Genomic DNA, 25851 nt, shown 5'->3' with positions numbered 1-25851 from the left:
TAGCATAACACCCAGTGCTCATCTCGCCAAGTGCCCCCCTCAGTGCCAATCACCCAGTCACCCAACCCCCTCCCACTTCCCCTTCCACTACCCCTTGTTCATTTCCCAGAGTTAGGTGTCTCTCATGTTTTGGTTTTTGTTTTGTTTCATTGTGAATAAAACTTTTGAAACATAGCAGTGCTTGTGTTTACAAGTCTTGTTTACACAAGACTGTGAGTACTTTAGCACCACAATAGTAGTTGTAACAGTGACTGTCTGGCCCTTAGAGTGGAAAATATTTAGGATTTAGTTTTATAAACAAATAAACAAACAAATAAAACTTGCACCAATAGATTTTTGATGTTTCTAGAAGAAGGAAGGATAATCATCAGGGAATAAGTAGCAATCTCTGTCATAGCTCCCAATTCTGTGATCCTATGATAATGAACAAATAAGAAATTTGAACAATTAATTTCATATGATGTAGGAATAATTTTGAAAATGTTAGCAAACATATTAGTTGCTAAAACATGTTAGTAAATACTAAAACGCAAAGTTCTTTCTTGCTCTAACAGGTTGAAACTTGAGTTACACCTGTTAAATCGCCTTCTTTTTTATTCTATCCACTCCCCCATCTTACAATGGTTGCTTTCAGTTCTATCCCAGTTGTTTAAGGTTCGGCTACTCCTCTCCAGCTTTGAGTAAAGATCTACTTTATTAGGGCAGTTGCATATCCTTCATTTGGCTGGAAATAAAAATGTGAAAAGATGCAGGGCTATCTTTCATCCTGGGGAAGCCCTAGTGGGGATAGTGAACCAGTGACCATCACTGTGAGAGGAGCCCATAGCTATTGGTTGGGAGGTACATTGCATTGACTGTTGCTACACTGTCATTTTTTTCTTTGGCTGGTTCACATGACATGTGGGCTGAAACTTAAAGTATTTATTGCATTTTCTTATTCTTTTATTAGCTTTTTAAAAAATATTTTAATTTATGTATTTTATAAAGAGAGAGTGAACAGGGGGAGGGGCAGAGGGAGAGGGAGAGGGAGAGAATCTCAAACAGACTCTGTGCTGAGTATGGAGCTTGCTGCAGGGCTTAACCCCATGATCCTGAGATTATGACCTGCCCTGAAACCAAGAGTTAGATGCTTAACTGACTGAGCCATCCAGACGCCCCTCTTTTAGCTTTTTGAGATATATTAATGTCTTCCTAAAAGAAGTTTTATTTGCAAATATGTGATTTTATTATTCAAAACCAAGGTCTGAACAATAAGGGGAAGAGATTGTTGGTGTTTTGCTGAGAGTTTTAAAAATGCATCAGTTGGTGGTGCTTCTTATTGCATCAGGAAGGCACATGAGAATCATGTCATCTGTTTGTTTTCTAGCACTTTCTACCCAGTGCCTCCTTTAAAAAAGTTGATTAAATAATATATTTCTGAAACCTAAGTTCTGATAGATGGTAGGTTTGGTGTTCAGACCATTAGATTTCTAGAGTATGTTTCTATTTGTAAAACTTATTTTGTGGATAATATTTCCTGGTGGAATTATTCATGTCTTTTGAAACAAAACATCTTTAGGTAAAAAATACAGAATATATCATACTGGTTAAGTTTTCCATTTCAACTATCACTGCCTTTCTCAAAGTTCTTAGTTTTCTAGTTTAAACTATCTCGTTCAGTAAACAAGGAAGGTTGATTAATTTTTAAATTTTCTTCTAACTATAAAATGTTGTGACCTTTAATAATCTTGGCTCTCAGTAAACTCACTTTAGTGGATAGATTAAAATAGTGTGTAATTAGGGTGTCATGTATCCCCTGTACATGTTGCATTCCCTCTCTTCCCAGTTTTTGATCAAATGATCTCTTGTCAGTAAGACCTTATGCAGTATACTTCATTTAAAAACACAACTCCTCTCCTAGAACTCTTGATTTTCCTTGCTAGGCTCAACCTTTTTCTTTGTGGTGCTTTCACCTTCTAACATTCAGTAAGATTTGCTTAGTTATTGGTTTACTTTTTATTATCTGTCCTTCCCATAGGATATTATAAACTCAATGTGGGCAGGAATTTTTGTCAGCTTTATGCACTATTTATCTCTAGAGTCTAGTACAGAGCCTCACATACAGTAGATGCTCAATAAGTATTTTCAGTTAAGTTAAATATATTTTAAAAATTATATATTTTATAAGTTTTCTGAAAGTTATATTTAACTTTTTATTTTATACATGTTTTTAAAGATTTTATTTATTTTAGAGAGAGAAAGCATGAGAGGGAGGGACAGAAGGAGAGGAAGAGAGAATCTTAAGCAGACTCCACACTTAGTGCAGAGCTCAAGGTGGGGCTTAATGTCACAAACCTGAGATCATGATCTGAGCCAAAACCAAGAGGCAGATGCTTAACTGTACCACCCAGACACCCCAACAACACATTTTTAAATAACACAAAAATGAACTTTAGCTCTACTACTGTTTAAGTGATTGAAGGTTAAGACAGATGAATTAAAAGGCATCTACAAGAAACCTATAACTAATATCTTACTTATGAAAACTTGATGATTTCCCCCTAGGATCAGGAACAAGACAAAGATGTCTGTTCTTGCCACTTCCATTCACCATTGCACTAGAGATTCTAGGAAGGGCAATTAAGTAAGAGAATGAAATGAAAGGCATTCAGATTGAAAATAAAGATGTAAAACTATCTCTATTCACAAATTATGTGATCCTGTATAGAGCGAATCCTAAGGAACCCACTAAAAAAATATTACAACTAGTAAATGAATTCAGTGAAGTTGGAGGATATGAGATTAATGTGCAAAAATCAGCAGTATTCCTATACATCAGCAATGAACAATTAAAAAATGAAATTAAGGAGGCAGTTCTATTTACACTAGCATGAAAGAATTTAATACTTAGGAATAAATTTAATAAAAGAAGTACAAAACTTATATTCTAAAAAACCATAAAATATAGTTTAAAATTGAAGGAAAACCTAACAAAACAGAAGGACATCTCATGTTCATGAATTGGAGCACTTAATGTTATTAAGGTGGCTGTACTCCATAGATAGATTCAACATAATGCCCATCAAAATTCCAGCGGGGGCGGGGGGGGGGGGAGGAGGGCGAGGGGGCGGAATCCCTGGGTAGTTCAGCAGTTTAGCACCTGCCTTCTGCCCAGGGCATGATCCTAGGGTCCTGGGATTGAGTCCCACATCGGACTCCCTGCATAGAGCCTGCTTCTTCCTCTGTCTGTGTCTCTGCCTCTCTCTCTTTCTCTCTCTCTCTCTGCATGTCTCTCATGAATAAATAAAGAGTATCTTTAAAAAAAATTCCAGCTGGAATTTTTACAGAATTCAACAAATTCATTTGGAATGCAAGCACCCAGAATAGCCAAAATAATCTTGATAAAGACAGAAGTTGGAGGACCTAGACTTCTTGATTCCAAAACTTCATAAAAAACAACAATAATCAAAACAGTTTGGTACTGACTGAAGCATAAATAAATATCAATTAAATCGAATTGAGAGTCCAGAAGCAAACCCTGTAAATCTATGGTTAACTGATTTTCAACAACAATATGAAGACCATTCAATGAAAAAAGAATAGTCTTTTAAAAAATGGTGCTGGGATAGCTGGTCACGTGCAAAAGAATGAGGTTGGACCCTTACCTCACACCATATAAATTAACTCAAAATGGATCAAGGGCCTTAATGTAAAAGCTAAAATTATAATACTCTTAGAAATAAACATAGGCAGGGGCGCCTGGTGGCTCAGTCAGTTAAGTGTCTGTCTTCAGTTCAGGTCATGATCCCAGGGTCCTGGGATGGAGCCCTGCATTAGGATCCCTGCTCAGCAGGGTGTCCGCTTCTCCCTCTGTCCCTCTACATCCCCACCCCTGGCTCATGTTTTCTCTCTCTCTTTCACAAATAAATGAACAAAATCTTAAAAAAAAAAAAAGAAATAAACATAGACATATCTTTGTAACCCTGGATCAGATAATACAACCAAAGGAAAAAATAGGTAAATTGGATTTCATCAAAATTAATAACTTCTGTACATCAAAGGGCACCATCAAGAAAATAAAAAACGACCCACACGATGGGGAAAAATATTTGCAAAAGACATATCTGATATGGGGCTTGTATCTAGAATATATAAAGAATTTATACAACTCAAAAAGAAAAATAAGCTAATTGAAAATGGGCAAAAGATCTGAATGGACATTTCTACAAAGAAGATATATAAATGGCCACATGAAAAGATGCTCAACCTCATTAGTTATCAGTGAAATGCAGATCAAAACCACAATGAGATACTACTTTAAACCCATTCAGAAGACTGTAATCAAATATTATCTGTGATATTAATAATTAAAGATTGGAAGAAATTAGCACTCTCACACACTGCGGGTAGAAATGTCAAATGGTGTACCCACTTCGGAAAACAGTTTGGCACTTCCTCAAACTAGAGTCACCATATGATCCAGAAATTCCATTTCTAGGCATATATCCAGGAGAAATGAAACATATGTCTGCATAAAAACTTGAACATGAATATTCATAGCAACATTATTCATAATAGCCCAAAATAGGAACAACGCAAATGCCCATCGATTAATGAATGGGTAAATCAAATGTGATATATCAGTACAATGGATTATTTGGCCTTAAATAAGAATGAAGTAACCGATACATGCTACAATACGAATGAACCTTGAAAACATTATGCTTGAGGAGCCCGAGTGTCTCAGTTGGTTGAGCATCTGCCTTTGGCTCAAGTCATGATCCCCGAGTCCCTGGATTGAGTCCTGCATTGCCCCCTGCTCTCAGCAAGGAGTCTGCTTCTCCCTCTCCCTCTGCTCCTCCTCCCATTCATGCACTCTCTCTCTCTTGCTCCCTTGCACTCTTTCTGAAATAAATAAATTAAAATCTTAAAAATACCATTATGCTAAGTGACAGAAGTCAGATAGATGTATTGTATGACTCCATTTTTATGAGATAGCTAGGATAGGCAAATCCATAGAGATGGAAAAGTAGACTCGTGGTTTGTCTAGCGTTGAGGGAGGAAATGGGTGTGATAGCTAATGCATACAGAATTCCTTTTGAGGGTGATGAAAATGAGATTGGTTGTTTATCTCTGAGAATATACTGAAAATTATTGAATTGTAGGCTTGAGTAGGTGAATTGCATGGTACGTTATTATACCTCAGTGAAGCTGTTAATAAGAAAAAAAAGAAAAAGAAAAGAAAAAGAGGAACATTCTGATTAGTGAGTTGACTTGTTCTTAGTAAATGGCTGCTCTGGTCCTCCTCATGAAATTGGTAGAATTAAAACGGTTCTGAGGAGCAAATCTCCACTTGGCCCCTGGGGGGCAAGGGTGTTCTAACAAGTATGGTTAGGTGTTTAGAAGTTTGTCTCAAAATTTCAGATAAACAGAGTTTTAAAAATCTGCTTGCTTCTCTCCCAGGGGAGGGATGGCTTTGTCGGGTTTCTGTGGCTCAGCTATTAGTGGGCGTAATGGCGATCAAGCATCTCAGTGGGAAAGCTACCAGAGCCGCTGGATTTGGACAACAATGGAAAGGCGAGAAGTCGAGAACTGCTGACAGAAAAAAGATCTTGCCCGCAGGGCCTCCGAAGAGGGTTTGCATTTGGCACCAGCCCACATCTGTAGGCTTTGCCTCTGTGAACGGAAACTAAGTGCAGTAACTCAACACCGAGGTCTTTGCTTGGGGCTTATTTTGATAACTGGAAAAGTTACCAAGACTTCATTATTCTCCTGTGAAATTTCCTTTACAAGAGGCTTTTTCCTCTTTTGCAGTAATTTGGTTCAAGCTTTTGCTGTTTTCACCCAGAGCTGGTGAAAAATGGAAGAAAACATCCAATTTTTGCATTTCATCGTTTTAAGTTGCTTTTGCCCTGTGTGGTTTTGTTGCCTCGATGCAGAAAACACTTAGGTTTCTGAGCCATAAAAGATGAAATATTAATTTGATTCGATTTTTGAATCCCTCTCATGACACAGCTTGGCATTTGCTTTTATGTATTATGGTAGCCGGACCTTTGCAAAAACCTGAAATGAAAAGTGTGGTTGTTTTCTCTGCTGAATGTATCTTTTTATTACCTTTCCTTCAGCCAGTGCTCTGGAGACCTTGAATTCCTGAGATTGAAAATCTCATATTTCCCTCCAGTTACTGTACAGTGTCTCCCTGTGTGCAGAGTTGAAGAAAGTGCTATTCTGGGTGAATGAGCCCCCTTTGCCTTCATAGGAGTTAAATATGAGCTTTATATTGATATCTCCGTGATGAAGTCATGGAGGTGGAGGCTTTTGGATGTGTGTATTCCATTGGAAGCTTTTGTTTTACTAGTAATTTAAGCAAGGCGATGCTAGAAATTTCAGATCGTTCTCTATTGGTTGGATGCAAGTGGTCCCCATCTGAGCCGCACTGTGGTTGTCACCAGGTAGTTGAAGAGGAAGCTGTGGTCAGAGAGGTCTGTTTCTGGCACCTTGTCATCTAACTGAAGCTACAGAGGGGCAAAACTCGAGACAGGCTGTCTGCAGCAGCCTTGATTAAAGCTAGCTACCCTGCCAGCTTATCTGCCTCCAGAGAATTCTGAAAAGAATCTCTTATAAATTCTTCCATCCGGCCCATAGGATTCTCTTCAGGAACTGGTGGCTGTTCAGTTCAATACATATAGGCTGCTTTTCCTAATCCAGACAAACAGGGCATGGTTCTATGCTTTGCTACTCCTACTTTATAATTTTGCTAGATGTTATGCTATGAAATATTGTGAATTTAATGAAAAACAGTCTGTTCTCTGTCTTAAAACAGCCACTGAATTATAATATATATATATACACACACACACACACACACACACACACACACACACACACATATATATATAGTATATTGTAATGATACACCTAATCATAGGTATTGTGAAAGTATTTCTGATATTTTTCACAAGGGTGATATTGAGATATGAAAGAGAAAGACATATATTGTGCTTTTGTGACACTTTGTGGATTTATGTATAGTTTGTGAAAATGTATACTTATGTTTACAGGGCATTTAAAATTTGCTAGCCTCAGGGTTAGCATTAAAAAAATTCTTTTCTTATATTCCACTTTTGCTCTTTTTTCCTTGATATTTATTTCCTATAGAAAATGTTTGCAAGGAAAGGTAGAGGCTTAAAAGGGTAAAATAATTTACTCTAGGTGATAGGGAAAACACTTATTTTCTTTTATAAGATTAGAAGCATAGTCTTTGGAAAAGTTAAATGAATTTGAGTTTTGTTTCTCTGTTCTATCACTCATTAGATATTTCCTCCTCTGTGATGTGGAAAGAAGCTATATACCTTCTAATCTAAGATACCATTAATTGTAAGATGCACCATGATTTTGAGTTATTATGAAAGGAAAATGATGGGTTCCCTGGGTGGCTCAGCGGTTGAGCATCTGTCTTTTGGTTTGTTGTGATCCTGGGGTCCTGGGATTGAGTCCCACATTGGGCTCCCCGCAGAGAACCTGCTTCTCCCTCTGCCTATGTCTTTCCTCTCTCTCTCTCTCTCTCTCTCTGTGGCTCTCATGAATAAATAAATAAAATATTTTTAAAAAACAGAAAGGAAAATGCTTTTAATTAGATTATGATATAGACTAAGTACTTTTGATTGTAAGACACTTTCTGTTTCAAAGCAACTCAAAATTTATACAATTCTGAGAATGGGATGGGATACTATATGTCACAGTATGTACTGTATAGTCTACACCTGTGTGTATGTAAAAGAGAGGGAGAGAGGGAGAAAGAAAGAAAGAATGAATGAATGAATGAACCAGACTTCCCTCTTTTCTGGATGTTCATTCTGCTTTCTGCCCACCCTCCCACCTCGTGCCTAGTGGCCTTTCCCCAAGGTAGCAGCAGAACCTCAAAGTCATAATAGCTTACAATCATATTTCTTCCTGATACATGGTCTTATCTTTGCAAGCCATTTATTTTTCAACTTAACTAAAGAAAACTTTGGATATGAAATACATAAAAAGGATCAGTGAATTTAAAGAAAAGAGCATGAGGACATCTAAGATTCCGAGTTAGTTCACTACGTTCTGTGCCACTGTTATTTCATGATAGAAATGAGTTCTCAGAGGGCTGTTGACTTTATATGCCTTGTCACCGTTAGTGACTTGGCAGTTAAACTTTTGCTAATTAATGTTCAATTCAGAATTTTGATAAGTGAAATTTTGCAGGCATCATTTAGTGCCTCCCAGTTTTAAACTGATGTTAGCAGCTTATTTTGATCCGAAGTTAGATTTTAGATTCCCTCTTTGTGAAATATGATATAGCCTAGTTCAGGAATAATTGAAAACTGAAATTAATAAGTCACCTGAAGTTTTTACATAATAGATTCTAAATAACAAAGTGTGTTCTTTCATCCATATATTTCCAGGTCCTGGTAAGTGCAAGAAAGGTATAAATATAATGTAAGATGTACTTCCTGCCATGCACAAAAACTTTACAGTCTAGAAGGAAAGAAGAAGGTAAACACAACAGACAGTGCCAGGCCTCATGACAGGTGTGAGCTCTGGATATCATGAAAGCAAATTATTGTTCTTAGCAATAGCAGTAGCTGCACAGTTGAAGTTCCCTGAGCTTAGAACATTCTTGATGATGAGTGGGTCACTTCATCTCATTTTCCTCTTTTTCAGTTCAAGATTTTTTTTGTGTCCCAAATTATGCATTGAGCGTAGGTGTATTTTATGTGTCTATTTTCAATACAGATCATTTCTACATATTGACAAAAAGTAGAGAGGAAAAATGTCATCAGTAGCTTTAATATTTGATAATTCAGTGAATATTATTTTTCATAAAGGCCTTTTGGCTTCATGAAGCTATATATTATAAGGACAAGCAGTATTGCAACTCAGAGTAAAAACTTCAAAATTGAATATTATGGAATAGTGTTTGATATAAGAGAAAGAAATGAAGTAGGACGATTAACATATCAATTTGCTTGGATTAATAAGTAGATAAAAGATTTCTAACTGGAAAACAATAGGATGTTCACAGACCTTTTATGAAGTAAAGCAGGATCCTCTGCTTTGCCAACAGTTAATCAATGCAGCCATGAGTTCTTTAGATTCAGATACATACACACAGTAACTAAGTAGCTAACAGAGGTTTATGTGTTTAAGAGCACATAGTAGCTAAATATCAAACAAAGGTTTCTATAAAAAGAACACATAAAGGTTTAGTTGGACCCTTAGGAGTAGTTTAAATTCAATCTAATAAAATAGCATGTAGAAATTTTGCCTTATTATAATTCCAATATATTTGTTTGTGCAAATGTTAAACTCCTCAGTATTAGGCCAATAACAATGATGTTCATACTTCTGATGGTGATGACCACCAACATTTATTAATTGTGTCCTACAGGGTCAGACACTGTTCTAAGCACTTTATTTTTATTTTTTAAAAGTTTTTACTTATTTAAGTAATCTCTACACCCATCGTGGGGCTTGAACTCACAAGCTAAGGGGTTAGCTCCTCTGACTGAGCCAGGCAGGTGCCCCTATTTTAAGTACTTTATATGTCTTTTTTTTTTTAAGATTTTATTTATTCATGAGAGGCACACAGAGAGAGGCAGAGACACAGGCAGAGGGAGAAGCAGGCTCCTCTCAAGGAGCCTGATGTGGGACTCGATCTCGGGTCTCTGGGATCAGGCCCTGGAGCCAAAGGCAGACGCTCAACCACTGAGCCACTCAGGCGTCCCTAGCACTTTATATGTCTTAACTCATTTAAACCTAACAACTAATGAGGAAGAAATTATTCTTTATTTTCAAAAAGATTTTATTTATTTATTCATGAGAGACACAGAAAGAAAGAGACAGAGATGTAGGCAGAGGGAGAAGCAGGCTCCATGCAGGGAGCCCGATGTGAGACTCGATCCCGAAACTCCAGGATCACTCCCTGAGTCGAAGGCAGATGCTCAACCACTGAGCCACCCAGGTGTCCAAGGAAGATACTATTCTTACCCACATTTTACAGATAAGGAAGTCTGAGGCCTGAGAATATTCAGAAATTTGTCCAAGGACACATTGCTTGTAGGTAGCAGAGCTGAGATTTGAACTCAGGAACTCCATCCATGTGGCCTGTACTCTTAACTGCATTAATCTCTTAGGCATGTGCATTTGTTTTTGCTTCTGTCCTCTCCCACCTGTACCTTAGGCTGGGTCCCTGGCCTCAGTCCAGGTATTTCTAGGTATTTCCTCCTCCCCCTTCCCTCGTACACAAATCCTTGATGCTTTTCCCCCCATCCACTGTGGTGCCCTGTTGGTCCCATCGGTGTCTTGGCCACTGGAGGATGCGAGGAACAGACACTCAGGGACTGCAGAACCATCCTGCAAGGGCTGAGAAAGGGGCTGGATAGGGAGCAGAGGCAGTAAGAAGGTTGCTGTCTGTTGTGGAAGAGGTTAGCACCAGACAGTGAGGTGAATTGGAACCCAGACATGGGGATTGGCAGACGAGCTTCTGCTGGGAGAGCCCATCTTTTTTTTTTTTTTTTCTTGAAGATTTTATTTATTTATTCATGAGACACATACAGAGAGAGGCAGAGACGTTGCCAGAAGGAGAAGCAGGCTCCCTCCGGGGAGCCCTATATGGGACTTGATCCCAGGACTCTGGGATCACGACCTGAGCCGAAGGCAGACACTCAACCACTGAGCCATTCAGGCATCCCAGGAGAGCCCATCTTTTATAGAAAGGCTTCCCTTGCTATCTGAAAGTCATGTTCCAGTGAAATCTTTCAGAAGCTGAAATGGCATAAAGCAGAGAAGCAATTACAATGAATTTATATGGGAAAAAAAAATGTTGAGCATTCCCAGGCTCAAAAAACAACCTCTCTCAGACTTTTCTGATACCTTTGGAACATCTTCTTAATGATGCTCAAGCTAAATCAAGATAAAGCACAGTTCAAAGCTGTGGGGCCTGATGCTGAGATGGTGAGTATAGCTGCCAGGGAAGGAGCTTGGCAGGGCCATTCTCACTACCCCTTTAAACCCTTGCTGCGAAACAAATGCTGAATGCCATTTTCACTGGTCTCCTTTGTGGGTTTTTTTTTTTTTTCTTTGTCATAAAAGTGAAAATCCTCTTTGGGTTTCTTTCAGTTAGCAAACACAGGTACTTAGGTCTTCCATAAATGTGAAGTGGTGTGATGTGAGCTTCAAAAAGCAGGGATGCCTGTATTTCGCTCTTCTCACAAGGAAGTGGGGAAGTTGGGGAGGATTAGAGAACAGTGTGGTGGTAGGTGGGAAACCAACTTCTAGCTCCTCCATTGTCTGTACTGTCTGGTTTCCCCAGAACTGAGGGCTTCCATAAGGGGCAGTGAGAAGGCTCAACTGTTGTCTCCCACTCCCCTCCCCAGCACCAAATCTCCCCTATTCATCCCATATGCCTCATATTCTAACAATGGAACCTTTGGGTTTCTTAATTAAGTTGGAGATCTGAGTGATATACAGATTAGCATGATGAGTGGTCAGAATTTCTGTTTGGATAGTACAGTGGGATTTAGATGGCAGGGGATATCAGGAAAAAAATGTAAAAGGCCTTCATTCTGCTACAACCTCATATTGACTGATGACAGATTTACCGTTTAATACTAATTAGGATGCATAGTCAAATAAATTATATTGCTTTTAAATTGGGACTTGAGCTAGGAGCATGGAGATTTGTTTTGTTTTACCCTGGGGTGCTAGAACAGTATAAATTGTTCAGCTGGAATAAGAACTTCATGGATATATCCTTTTCACTTTAAAGGCAAAGCTTTGCCTATTTATTTGTATAGATAGCACGTGTACTTTCCATTAATGATGATGATACTTTATTAACCAGCTCATTTAAGCTCAGAGCTCTGGTCAATTTACCTAAAAGATTCCAGGGACCTGTTAGTTCTACTCTTTTTTTTTTTTTAATCTTTATTTATTTATTTTTTAAATCTACGATAGTCACAGAGAGAGAGAGAGAGAGAGAGAGAGAGAGAGAGAGAGGCAGAGACACAGGCAGAGGGAGAAGCAGGCTCCATGCACTGGGAGCCCAACGTGGGATTCGATCCCGGGTCTCCAGGATCGCGCCCTGGGCCAAAGGCAGGCGCCAAACTGCTGCGCCACCCAGGGATCCCTAGTTCTATTCTTAGAACCATCTGTGCTGATATGGACAGAGCGCTGGGCTGGGAATCAGAGACCTCAGTTTCCCTTCAGACTCTCTCCCCCTTGTGTGCACTATTGGGCCAGTCACTTCTCTGAGCTGTCAATTTCCTCGTCTATAAAAAGGCCATTATTGATTTTATAAAATCAGGACTGTGGTAAGGATTACAAAATGAACACAGGTTGCCAGGCAAAGCTCAGATTTTAGATTAATCTAATCTCCGCTCCTTTGCGTGGGTTGCTGAACACACTGGAGCAAGCCATTCAACCATGCGCACTGGTGCAGCTGCAGACTTCTGAAATCTAATATCATCTGGACCCACTGGACTCCCCATTTGCAAAGCCTTTTACATATTCTTGTTGAGCACTCAGTTTGCTTTCCTACAATGATTATTCTAATCCTTGGCTATATTTAAAGTTCTCCATATCCCTTTCCTCCAAGAGTTAGTTGGTAATTTTTTTAAAAATTTTTATTTATTTATTTATTTATTTATTTATTTATTTATTTATTTATGAGAGACACAGAGAGAGGCAGAGACATAGGCAGAGGGAGAAGGAGGCTCCTCGCAGAGAGTCCAATGCGGGACTTGAACACAGGACCCTGGGATCACGCCCTGAACCGAAGGCAGATGCTCAACTGCTGAACCCCAAGAGTTAGTTTTGTTCAGTTTTTTTTTTTATTTTTTTTATTTATGATAGTCACAGAGAGAGAGGCAGAGACATAGGCAGAGGGAGAAGCAGGCTCCACGTACCGGGAGCCCGACGTGGGATTCGATCCCGGGTCTCCAGGATCGCGCCCTGGGCCAAAGGCAGGCGCCAAACCGCTGCGCCACCCAGGGATCCCAGTTTTGTTCAGTTTTCAGGGGAAAAAAAGACAACCCAGAAATAAAAACCAAAGCTGTATAACAAAAGAATCCATACAATATTATCAATTCTTGAAGGAAAAAAAGCATAGAAAAGAGACTGGAGTGAAATATGCCAGAATATTAGGCATATTTTTTGTTTTGTTTCTTCATCCTTCTCTGTGCTTTTCAAGTGTTCTATTACAACGTATATTACATAATGTTTGCAAAATAATGGAAAAAACCAGGAAATAGAAAAAACTACAATTTGAGAAGCTACCACCCACCTGTTGATTTATCCCCCACCCTTTTCTCCCCTGTCTTGTTCCCAGCCTGAATGGAGGGGTCTTTCTCTCTCTCTCTCTCCCCATCCAGTGCTAACTTAATCATCTGTGCTATTAATTCTATATCCTCTTGACTTCTCAGGGATCTTGCATTGGCTTTAGATAACCTTTTCCCCCCACATTCAAACTTCCATTCTTTTTTCGTCTATTTTTGTTCACATATAAATATGCTTAGTCCCCTCCTGTCTTAGCAAACAAACTCCCCAAGCTCCAATTCTACCTTGACTCCACTCTTACTCTAGACCCATACCCGTTTTTCCTTTTATAGCCTAAAGTCTAGAAAGAGTCTGAATTCTAATCTCTAAATCCTCATCTCAACCCATTGTAGTCTGTCTTCTTCCTTTGTAACATCCTTAACATTGCTCTTGCCACGATCTCTAGTGACATAATTGTCCTGTCTCAGTCTTCACCTTTTGTCTTCATACTTTGTTCCGTACAAATACTGCCACTTCTGTGATGCCCTCCTTGATTTCTCCCATGGAAGGCTCCGATGCTTTTTTTCCCTGTATTCTCCCTGTCTTTGTATAATTGTTTTCTTGTACTCAAATTTGTATATTTCTATTTTAGATTATAAGGTTGTTGGGGCAGGCAGTATAACTTTTTTTTTAATTTTTTAAAAAGCTGTGAAATATAATGCACAGAAAAATACATTGATCAAAATTTAGAGCTACTGAATAACCATAAAGTGAACGTTTGTGTAACTATTACCCCAGTCATGGAACAATGTATTTTCAGGACTCCAGGGGCCCCTGTGTCCTTTCCTGACACCACCTGTTCCCCCTACTGTCTTGGGTTTATGACACTCAGTTTTCTTCATAGTTGCACTGCCTGGATATGCATTCCTAAACAAATCGTTTAGTTTTACCTGCACTTGAACTTTTTACAAATGCCATCGTGTCACATGATCCGTTCTGTTTTGCTTCTTTCATTGAACATTGTATTTGTGTGATCCATCGTTATAGTTGTATGTTATTATATTTCTTCATTTTTATTGCTGTACAATGGCATTTCATATATGAACTTCCAATATGCAATGTATTTAGTCATGGACATTTGGTTTATTTCTAGTTTTTGGCCATTATTCAAATACCCTGTACACTTCTTTGGGCCCCCATGTGCCTGAATTTCTTTGTGGTATAGATACAATAGTAGAATTACCTGTCATAGGATGCGTATGTCTTTGATTCTACCAGATAATGCCAAACTGTTTCTCAAAGTAGGTGTCTCAATTTGCATCGCACCAGCTGTGTAGAAAGTGCCCTTTGCTCTATGTATATCTCTGCCAACACGTGGTAGTATTGGACTTAAAATTTTTTTATCAACACAAATGGTGTAGAGTAGTATTTTACTATGGTTTTAATTTGTATTACCCTGTTAGCAGTGAGGGTGAGCACCTTCATGTATTTATTGGCCAGCTGGATTTCCTCTTTAGCGAAAGACCCATTCAAGTTTTGTTCACTTTTTTAGTGGGTTGCTTGTCTTTATTTTCTTGCTTTGTAAAAGTGATTTTACATTTTGGATATGAGTCCTTTGTTGGTTGTATGTGTTGAAGATAAATTATACTATAAAATCATACACATTGAAGATTTATTGATTACAGTATTTTTTATTCTTTACCTTGATTGCTAGTAGCTAAGTAGAAACAGAGTAATCAGAAAACAAATTATAGTGTATGTTGCTTCAATTAATCCTGTCCTTCCCTTCTTCTCCCTAGGTGTCATTATTGTTCCCAGTGCTGGTGTTGGTATCGTCTTGGGAGGCTACATTATAAAGAAATTGAAACTTGGTGCAAGAGAATCTGCCAAACTAGCCATGATCTGCAGTGGTGTGTCTTTACTGTGTTTTTCAACCCTATTCATTGTTGGATGTGAAAGTATTAACCTAGGAGGAATAAACATCCCTTATACAACAGGGTAAGTATCTTGAAAGAGCCATTTCATGTCATTCTAATCATGAATGATGTGCAGGGCCCTATAGTGTTGGTACCCCAGGGTCGGTTCCCCTCTCCAGGTGGGTCTCTGTGCTTTCATCTCCTCAGGTGGATCACGCACTTGTGGAGGGTAGGGGCCATGATCTCTCCTTTGTCCATGCCCCTTTCGACCCTCACAGAGTGCCTTCCATAGTATTTTGGTTACAGTGGATGAGGAGGACATGCTTGTGGGGTTAATGAAAATTGTTCTTTTTTTTTTTTAATGCCACATGTTGAGTAGACAATACATTCACATAGTCTAAAAACATAAAATTCAATGAAAATACAATGCATAATGAAAAGTCTTGCTCTTACCCAAGTTCAACACCCCATTTCTCCAATCAAAGACAAACCAGGTATAACCACTTTGATTCATTTCTTGTGCATCCTGCCAAGGCTTCTTTATGTAAGAAACTATGAATATTTGTTTAAAATGTTCTATATCCAAAAGGTAGCATTTTATACATACTTCTCCTGGCTTAAAAAGAATGTAACAATATAGCTTGGAGATCTTTCTGTGCCAATAATAATAATACAAAGCATAGCTAACCTTTATATCGATGCTCTTCTCATACTGTACATATATTAACTCATTAATCCTCATGACAACCCTATCAGGTAGGTTCTATTATCATCTTGATTTTACAGATGGCAAAACTGAGGTACAGAACACACATACTGGTGGTATGCTGCTAATATGTAACACGTGGCTAAGAAAGAAGTTCCAATCTGTAGAATTTGCCGATTTCAGAGGTGTAAATATCTCACCATGGCTGATATCAAGCTAACAATGTGAAGATACTGAACACCAATCTGGGAGATGCCCAGTCATGTACGATTGTATAATGTTTCTCTCCTACAGATATTTAGACCTAAATAGCCTAGTCGAGACATAGATAAGTATAGTAAGATAACTAGGAGGTAATGGATTGAATATTTATTTGTTTGTAATATTTATTTAATTATAAGTGTATGTAAGTTAATTTTTAATAATGGCTGTGCCAAGCAAATAGTTAACAAAATCCTTGAAAATTGAGGATTTTGTGACCTAGGGTGGCTGTGCTGCGTGTTACATAGAACTTAATCGGTACTTAACCACAAACAATTCAGAGTTCATGCCTTTAAGCACTCCTTTTAACTACCATGTAACATTCCATTTAATTCTATTTTGTAATTTAACCAGTCTCCATTTGAAAGGCAATTTCCAGTTTTTAGTCATTAAAAATAATGCTACAATAAATAACCTCATGCGTATATCACTTCTCCTGTGTGCCAGGTATTTATAGGATAAATTCCCAGGAATGAGATTGCAATGAATATTGCCAAATTTCCTCCCCAGGTGTTGTATTAATTTGCTCCCTCACCAGCAATGGATTTGCGGATCGATTTCCTACAGCCTTTCAAGAGAAGGTGGAATGTTCCCCTTGGAGAGTTATGAAGACTGTAACTTTCATTTCCTGAGTACGTTCAGTTTGTTAGGATCTACTCATTGGACCTTCAGTGCCTAGATTTTGGTGCTTGTTGCCAACAAACACTGTTTCCTTTTGATTTTTAGTGAAGTTTTATCTTATAAAATGTTCCACTTGAAATTTGAATACGAAAAGCTTTAATTTCACTTACCCAACCTAGAACATCAGAAAGAAAAAAAGAGGAGCTGTTAGTCAAAGATTATGTAGATGACAGAGTATGGTCACTTGTATCAGGAATTTTTTTTTTTTCATCAGGAATTGTGTCTGGATGGTGCATGGCTGCTTTTAGTGCCTATTAGAATGGCATAGGAAATAAGATCTTGAAAAATTTAAGGGCAATATAGAATAAGGGCCCAGATTCCTGAGTTAAATCTGAATTCACATCTTCACTAAAAGCCTCAGTATCCTCATCTGTAAAAGAGGGTGATGATAATAGTGTCTTAATCCCATGGACCTACTGAAATAGAATACCGTAGACTGAGGCTTAGAAACAGCAGAAGTTTGTTATTCACTGTTCTGGAGTTTGGGATTGGGGTACCTGCAGATTTGGTGTCTTGTGAGGCTCCACTTCCTGCCTCATAAATGGCCATCTTTTCCCTTGTCTCCCCATGATGGAAGAGGTGAGGCATCTCTCTAGAGTCCTTATAAGGGCACCAATCGCATTCATGAGGGCTCCACCTCTCAAAGGCCCACCTTCCAAATACTATCACACTGGGGGTTCATTTTCAACCCATGCATGTTGTGGGAACCCAAACATTTAGTATATGGCAATGAGAATCACCTTAGAGTCGTCAGGTAAGGGTAGTATGAGCAACATATGTAAAGCTCTCAGCTCGATGCCTGGCCCACAGTAAGCGCTCACTGAAAGTTAGCTATTGTTATCAGTCATCACTAATAAATTAAGAATAATTTCTACTTCTATCAAATGATTTTTATTACAGTTGGAAAATAAATAGGATTAAGAAGTTAGAAACAAAAAACTAATAGTCCCCTGACCAATCCTGCTTCCTAGGGCAATAGTTTTAAATTATTTTTAGCTGTCTCTTCTGGTATTTACCTCTATCGTTTTAAGACAAAATGCATAAATTAACTAAACTGGGACATTATTTATGACTTCCTATCTTAGTAAATGAAGAGTTCAGCTTTCCCTTCATATATGACATTGATTTTTCTCAAATTCATCGTTGTCTTATTTTCATTTTCTTGGTTTTCTCTGAATGTGTGTCTGGCTTCCTATACTCTCTGAGGGCTCAAAATATCTCGCCATGATTTTTCACCTTTCTGATGAACTTATGATTCCATTTCCCACCCCTTGGAGTCGTCTAAATCAAAGCCCTAGTGCCCACACTCTAATCTGGACACAATGCGCCCTGGGCCTGCTACCCAGCTGGCACCCTGGGAACCCCATTTGCTTTTGTCTGTATCTTGTTCTTTGTTCCCTGGGCTCTGTGGATGCCTCTTTTCTGGCTCCTCTCTCATTTTTTGAGAGCACACCCTCTACTAGATACAGGAAGGCTATACTGGCTGTAACTTTTTTGTTTTGAAGACTTTTCATGAGATGGTTTTTAAAAAAACCTATTATGTTTGATTGTCAGTTGGCTGGGTAAAGAATTTTAGATTGGATGAATCATTTTCCCTCAGAATATTGAAGTTATTACTCCATTGTCATCTGATTTTTCATGCTATTGTGGGAAATCTGCCTTTTCTTTTTGCCAGTCTTTCCTATGTGCCCTATGTTTCTTTCTAGGAGCTTCCAGTTTACTTCTGGTATTCCTGAATTTCACCATGATGTACTTTGGATTGTGTGTGTGTGTGTGTGTGTGTGTGTGTGTTTTCTTTTTCTCCCTCCTGAGAACTTAGCTTTATTGTCTGGAAACTGTGTCCTTCAGTTCTATTTTTATTTTTTATTTAAATTTTGTCATTTTTTTTGTCACTGCTTTTTCTCTTCTCTTTCCTTCATTGATCCTCTACTTATCACCTATTTTTATCTCATTTTTATCCTATTTTTGGAAAGGTTTTTTTTGAGCTTCGTTTTTTTCAGTCTTCTGCTAAATCTTTATCTTGGATATTGTACTTTTAACTTCCACATTTCTTTCTAATTTTTTTATTGTTTCTTGCTTCTAGTCCTCTTGCTTCATGGGTGGAATATCTTCTGTTACTTCTCCAATATTATTAAGAATTTCTTTTCCTTTCTGAATTGTCTATGTTGTCTGCTGTCTCTTTATTTTGCTATCTCAATTATGTTGGAAGTTTCCCTTGCATTTCTGTGATCCTTAGCTTTCTCTTAGTATTGAAGAACAGGAATTTAAAGAGCTGAGTAGGTGCTCTGTGTTCGATGACAGAGCTTGTCATTTGGTGCATCTCACTGTTCGGTCATTTCATTGGGGTGCTGGATGTCAGAACTGGAGGTCTTACCTCTGGGGTGCTTCGGCTCTTCAGGAGCAGAATTCTCCTGTCTCTTGGCTGAGGCTGTGTTGGGGTGTGTTCTGGCTTGTAAGCCTACCTGCTGGCATTCTAGAGCTGGGAGTGGAGTGGGATGGGAAAGGGTCTGGGTCCTTCTGGTCATTCTGTAGATTTTTACATGATTCCCCTGCCACAATTCTAGCATCTCACCAAAGGTCTCCTTATGTGTGATGCTCTTAAGTCCATATAGCCTTTGGTTCATTTTCTGCAGAAAATATAGAGGAAGAAGAAAGAGTAGCTAGCCATCTACTATCTAGGGTGGAGACAGGATCTGCTTAAAATTGGCCACCCTATTTCTTGTGTTGTCTCTTTAGAACTCCATGAGTTCTAAAAATGTGTTCTTTCCTCGACTACTGGCCTTTCCCATGCTCTTGTATATATTTTAAGTTTTTAACGTACTTTATTAGATTCTCTTTTTCCATAATATTGCATCAGTTGAACTAGCTGCTCTCTAGGCATAATTTATACCTGGGAACTTCCTTTCATGGATCTCAATTGTATCCACTATTTTTTGTTTGGTTGTTTATTTATTTATTTAACTCCTTGTTTTGCTGGAGAAAAATACCAAGATACCATCTGAGGAAAGAGGACATGGGAAGAAAAACTTTCTGAGCCTGTCAGTGTATTACAGTGACTATGTGCTTCTCTCACACTTAATGATAGTTTGAATGAGTATAGAATTATAGGTTGAAAGTTACCACTCTGAGAACTTGGAAGCCATTGTTTTGTCATTGAGCATCTAATGTTGCTAACAGGAAGTTAAACTCCCATCCTAGCTCTCATTTGTCTGTGGCCAACTTTATTTGGAAGTTTTTAGGACATTTTTTATTCAAGGTGTAAATTTCATAAGGAATGGTTTATCCTCTGATTTTGTCTTGGTTGGCCCTTCCAATGTCACTTTCTCAGAGAGGCTGCTCCTCCCTGCCCAATCTGAGGGAGCTCACTCTCTTCTCATTCTTTATCTGTCACTTCTCTTTAGTCTCCTCATTGCATTTACTACTCACTGAAATTACCTCATTTAATTATTTGCTCTCTTCATGCCTCCTGTTTCTAAATCAGGAGCTCCTTGAAAACAATTCCTCTAGCAGTCTACATAATAGTTGCATCCCCACCATCTGAAGCAATGCAGGGTGCTTGTTGGATGAAGGAAGGAATGGTTGATTGAATATCTTCTCCCAGTGCTTTGTTCATTCATTACATTAGCCATCTTAATCTAACAAATCTATCTTCTTTATTCTTTACCCTGGAGAAGTTTTCTTCTGCTATAGCTTTACTCACTCCATTTCCCATGTGTTCACCAGGACTGCTGCTAATCCGATGTTGGAATTTACAGACTGGCTGCCTGTATGTGTGGCTTGTTCTCTCATTATTTCCCACATCCTTTGCTACAAGAGATTCTTTCATACTTTGTTTTCTATTCTTTATGTAGATTTTTTTTTAATTTCAAGAATAACTTTTTTCTTTGTTGTATTCTGAGTGTTCCCTTTTCATAACATTCTGATTTCTTTTCAGGGAGTAATATCTTCTCAGACCTGTGTATATAATTGGATTTCTTTTCTTGACTTTGTTTTTATGTCTCACAATTTGCCATTTGATGTTAAGGGTCAGTTTTTCTCTTTGTTTATCCTGGGCTTTCCGGGTTGACAAGACTCAGTCTAGCATCTTTCAGGTTATCTGCTCCACTGCTCATGCCCCCCTACAAAAATGAGGGAGTTTTATTCTCAGTTGTCAACATCTAGAGTAGAAGTTTAGCAGGGGATCCCTGGGTGGCTCAGCGGTTTGGTGCTTGCCTTCGGCCCAGGGTGTGATCCTGGAGTCCTGGAATTGAGTTCCACATCGGATTCCCTGCACAGAGCCTGCTTCTCCCTCTGCCTATGTCTCTGCCTCTCTCTCTCTCTCTTTCTGTGTCTCTCATGAATAAATAAATAAAATCTTAAAAAAAATAGAGTAGGAGCTTAGCTTTTTAAATTTCTTCCAATCTATTTAGAGAAGAACTTTCCAGAGATGGTCTGGGGTCTGACGTGGGGGTGGAGATGGGTGAATATGAGAAAGGAAGGGCCCACCAATACAATTGTCTCTCCTCAGACGTCAGCTTCATACTCATCTTTGGCTTCTGCCACAGCTGATAATTTTAAGCTCAGAACTTTGTGGAACCTTGAGGAGGGCCAATAGGGCAGGGTGCATCTTCCCCAAGGTGGGACCTACTTGTCACATAAACTTATGCCTTTCCACTTGCTACTTTTATGAAGTTTGGTGTCATTCTTTCCATTCCTCTTTGCTAGCGTTATTCCTTTTAATCTTAGTTGCTTTAATTTTAAGTGCATTCTTAGTAGAGAGGGAAGGCAGACTGTCTTACCTGCTTCTAAACTGTTAGTCCCCTCAAGACATTAAAGCCCTTGCTTAGCACCACATCTGTCTTGCCAATCCTGAATCAACTGATTCTGGACTCTGCAGTCTATGGACAAAAATTATGTAATTGTGCTGATTGGCTCCATTACAAATTTATGAGTTCCAATCTTAGCAGGCCCTCATCTTTGCTGAGCAATCCATTTCTTGGCCCTACTCAGCTTCCTTCCCTATGGGCCATGATGGTTACATTTTATAAACTCCTTTTCTTCAAATATTTTTATTTTACCCTAGTCTTGTTTTTCTTGTTGGACATTCCAGATTCTGTGTTAGTAAGAAAACAGAGGTTCCAAGAAGGAACTTCTTAACCTCCTCGCCTGTCTCCCCCCAAACTCCTTTGTCAAAGATGATTTTATTTTCAGAGAAAAGTAGTAGAGGGGGGCAGTTTTCTACCTGTGTGACCATGCAAGAAAATTACCTAATATTTTTGAGTATTGGTCTCCTCATTTTTAAATTGGTAATAATGTCAGTCACACCTGGTTACAAGCATAATTAAAGTAAAATACATGTAGCTGAAAAATTAAGATACTGCAGAAGGGTAAAAAATGACAAGTCAGTGTCGCTTTCCTCCATCTTCAACCTCCAGTTTTGAAGCATTCCAATTTCTTAAACAAATGTTTGTAGTTTTGATTTTTTTGAGGATTGTATTGAGGAAGTTTCCTGATATTTCCTAGCATAGAGTCCAGCATAAAATAGGTGTTGAAAAAGTTAGTTTCTTGTCTCTTCTCCCTTCTCTTCTAGATCATACAAAGCTTTTCTTCTTTATTTATTTTATTTATTTATTCATGAGAGACAGAGAGAGAGAGAGAGAGAGAGAGAGAGGCAGAGACACAGGCAGAGGGAGAAGCAGGCTCCCCACAAGGAGCCGAATGTGGGACTCGATCTCCTCACCCAGGATCACACCCTGAGCCAAAGGCAGACACTCAACCACTGAGCCTCCCCCTTTTCTTCTTTAAAGGATAAATGAATGTCTGACATCTACCTCTGTGCAGGGATGTTATTCATCTAGTGATGCTGAACTTGGAGGAACTTGATGAAAATAAACTTACCTATCTAAATCCATGATTTATGGTACACTTCTCATTTAATTGTATTCAATAAGGAAAAACTTGGTTAGGCATGCTAGAGGCTACTTCAAGTATCCATTCATTCCAGTCTTTGCAACCTGACTTTATCAAAGTTTTTAAATTAGCAAAATAAAAACCCTAGTTTCCTTGGAGAATTCCTCTGGCTTCCCAAATACTTCTAGGAAGAAAATATACCAATATTGATAGTATACTAAAATTGAATTGGTATAAACACTTTTGGGTGATGCAACTGCACAGGCTTGGCACTTTTAGAATAGCAGTTCAGTTTCTGTGAAGAACAAGGGGACCCTTCCTCCAAGTAGGGTGAGGGCTACATTTCAGCCTCTCTTCACTCCTTTGGCTTGTGCTTTTGTGCAGTGTACAACCTGCTCACAAGTATGAGTTGGCCTGTTAAGTAATAACTATTATCTGTTTTTTATGATTTTGAGGCTTGCATATGGGATTTTTTTTCTCCTTTAAAGCCAATAAAGAGAGAGATGAAGGGAATGGCAGTGAAGAGGCGAGTCTTTGTTAGGCATCTGTTTGGCTCAGGTATGGTAATTGGCACTTGTTTGTGTGTATCTTTTATATATAATGCTTACAACATTACTGTGTGTATTATTACCCACATATTTTAGTTAAAGAAACTGGGCTTAGGGATGAAGTGATTTGCCCAAAGTCATCAATTAATAAGGAGTAGAACCAAATAAAACCCAGATTTTCTATTTCAGAGTTTGTGTTCTTTCTGAAAACCAAACTCAGGTGCTGTTTTACATTTTGCATTTCATGTAGATACACACTAGAGTGCACAAACCACCTCCTTACCAAGAGAACCATGGAGAGCACATCTTTTTCTGGCAGTAATGCACATTTCCTCATATTTGGTGCAGCTGGCATCATGCTGTGTTCTACACACCCACTGCTTTTACTCTGTGGCTCTCAGGTCAGCTGGTCTGGATTCTCACCATGGCCTTGCCACATACTAGCTGTGAGTATGGGCAAATTAGTTAATCTTTCTGTGCTCGGTATCCACACCTTTAAGGTGAAGACACTGATAGATACTGTCTTGTTGAGCTGCTGTGAGGACTGAATAAAGTACTTGGCACCTTCCTTACCCTCCATGACTCAGTTCCCTTATCAGTAAGATGGGTTAATAACAGCACTAATCTCTTAGAATTATAGGAAGGATAAAATAGGATGAAACCCATATGTATTAAGCAATTTATACCTCACTATTTAAAATGGTACTTTTTGTCATTTGAAATAAGAGAAAGAAACTCAGAAGGATTAAATAACTTGCTGAGTCACATAGTCAGAAAAGGCTAGAAGTAGAATTTGAACCCAGGTTGCTCTGATTCTGAATGCAGTGCTTTTCATTATTAAAATATTCTGAAAGAAGATTAAAAAAAAACACAAAATAGCAAGCACAGTATATAAGCCACCTTCTTTTGTATAAGAAGCTCTAGGTTCAACAGTAGGGTGAATCTTCATGATGATTGATCTTTGAGTTAGTATCAAGGGCTCAAGAGGCACCTGAATAGCTGATAATGGGTTTGGGATATTTTAGAAAGATGAACTTTTCCTCTTGAGCCAAGATGGAGTCACAGTCTTTTTGCAGGATGAACCTGACATGCTATTAATGGTTCCCCTAGAAAATTCAGATTTGACAGCTGAGATATGGAAACAAACTAAGCATCCACCAACAGATGAATGGATAAAGAAAATGTGGTATACACACACACACACACACACACACACACACAATGGAATATGATGCAGCCTTAAAAAAGAAAGAAATTTTGCAATATGTGGTAAAATGTATGAACCCTGAGGACATCATGCTATGTGAAATAAGCTAGTTACAGAATGACAGATATGGAATGATTCCATTTATATGAGGTATCTAAAATAATTAAGGCAGAATGGTGGCTTAAGGAAATGGGAAATGGGGAGTTACTAATCAATGGACATCAAGCATCAGCCATCCAAGATGAATAAGCTCTAGGGATCTGCTGTACACCAGTGTACCTATATTGTACACTTAAAATTTGGTAAGAGGGTAGATCTCATGTTAAGTGTTCTAATCACAATAAAATAAAATTGAAAAAATAGAAATTCAGATTTGAGGATTTGAGGATTTTTCATAATGAAAGATCCTAGGCACTCTGGTTAATATCCTGGCCCATTCCCAACTCAAGGAATTACATTCCCAGTACCCACTATTAACCTGTAGCATTTTTTGTTTGTTTGTTTGTTTCTTTTTTGGGGTGGGGGTGCAGTTAGAGGGGCAGAGGGAGAGAGAGAATCTCAAGCAGGCTCCACATCCAGTGCAGAGTCTGATGCAGGACTTGATCTCACAACCCTGAGATGATCATGAGCTGAGCCAAATCAAGAGTTGGATGTTTAACCAACTGAGCCACCCTGGTCCCTCCCTGTAGCTGTAATTAGGAAATGTGTTTTGCTTCCCCTATGTGTCTGTATTTCACACAGGTATGTCAAAATCATCTTGTAGCCTAAGAGTCAGGATTTACTGTCAAGTCTGTGGCTTAAATAATACTTTATATAAACACATTACATAATGTGATTCTTTGCTCTTTACCTTTTCTTCAAGTAATTTTTAAAAATGGGGTTAAATCTGATGTCCATGTACAGAATTGTTCAACAGTACTGAGTCTTGATAAATCATTTAATAATGCGAGCTTTATTATCTTTCATTTATCAAATGTCATCTCTTTGAGCTTAAAACCAAGATCTATTATATCATCTTCTGGTTGAATTACTTCTGACTTGAATTACTGGGCCAGAACTTTTCCAGGGATGATTTCTTGAGCTGTGAAGTGAGGAGGAAGCATTTTCTCAGTTTTCTGTGTTTGGCAGTGATTGTTGGATGGAGTGATCCACCAAGTTCGAACAAGTCCAAAATCTCAGAGGTTGGGATTTTTCCCTTAAGTTACTTCTCTCAATATAGTTTTATTGACCCAAAGTGCTAAGACTACAGAAATTGAATATAGCCTGCTTATTCAGACTTTTGCAGCAACTTTCCCAAAATGCATTACACTACCTCTGCTTCTGCCCCATGGTGTATTTAGACAGTACTCTACTACCAGTCCTCTGGGTAACTAG

At 38.5% G+C, this 25851-nt stretch overlaps 1 protein-coding gene across 3 annotated transcripts in view; it reads left to right on the top strand.

Annotated features, from left to right (window-relative positions):
• The window catches only part of SLCO5A1 (solute carrier organic anion transporter family member 5A1), a 140904-nt gene that overhangs the window by 93725 nt on the left and 21328 nt on the right, over positions 1-25851 (top strand). For all 3 annotated transcript variants that reach the window (XM_025477942.3, XM_025477941.3, XM_025477944.3), the window contains one exon: positions 15069-15267. In XM_025477942.3, coding sequence (XP_025333727.1) covers positions 15069-15267 — 199 coding nt within the window. The remainder of the gene's footprint in view (positions 1-15068; positions 15268-25851) is intronic.

The sequence above is a fragment of the Canis lupus genome, chromosome 29 (assembly GCF_003254725.2).
Source record: "Canis lupus dingo isolate Sandy chromosome 29, ASM325472v2, whole genome shotgun sequence".
Classification (NCBI taxonomy): domain Eukaryota; kingdom Metazoa; phylum Chordata; class Mammalia; order Carnivora; family Canidae; genus Canis; species Canis lupus.
Note: the sequence above shows the minus strand (reverse complement) of the source record. Positions and strands in the feature narration are given on the sequence as shown.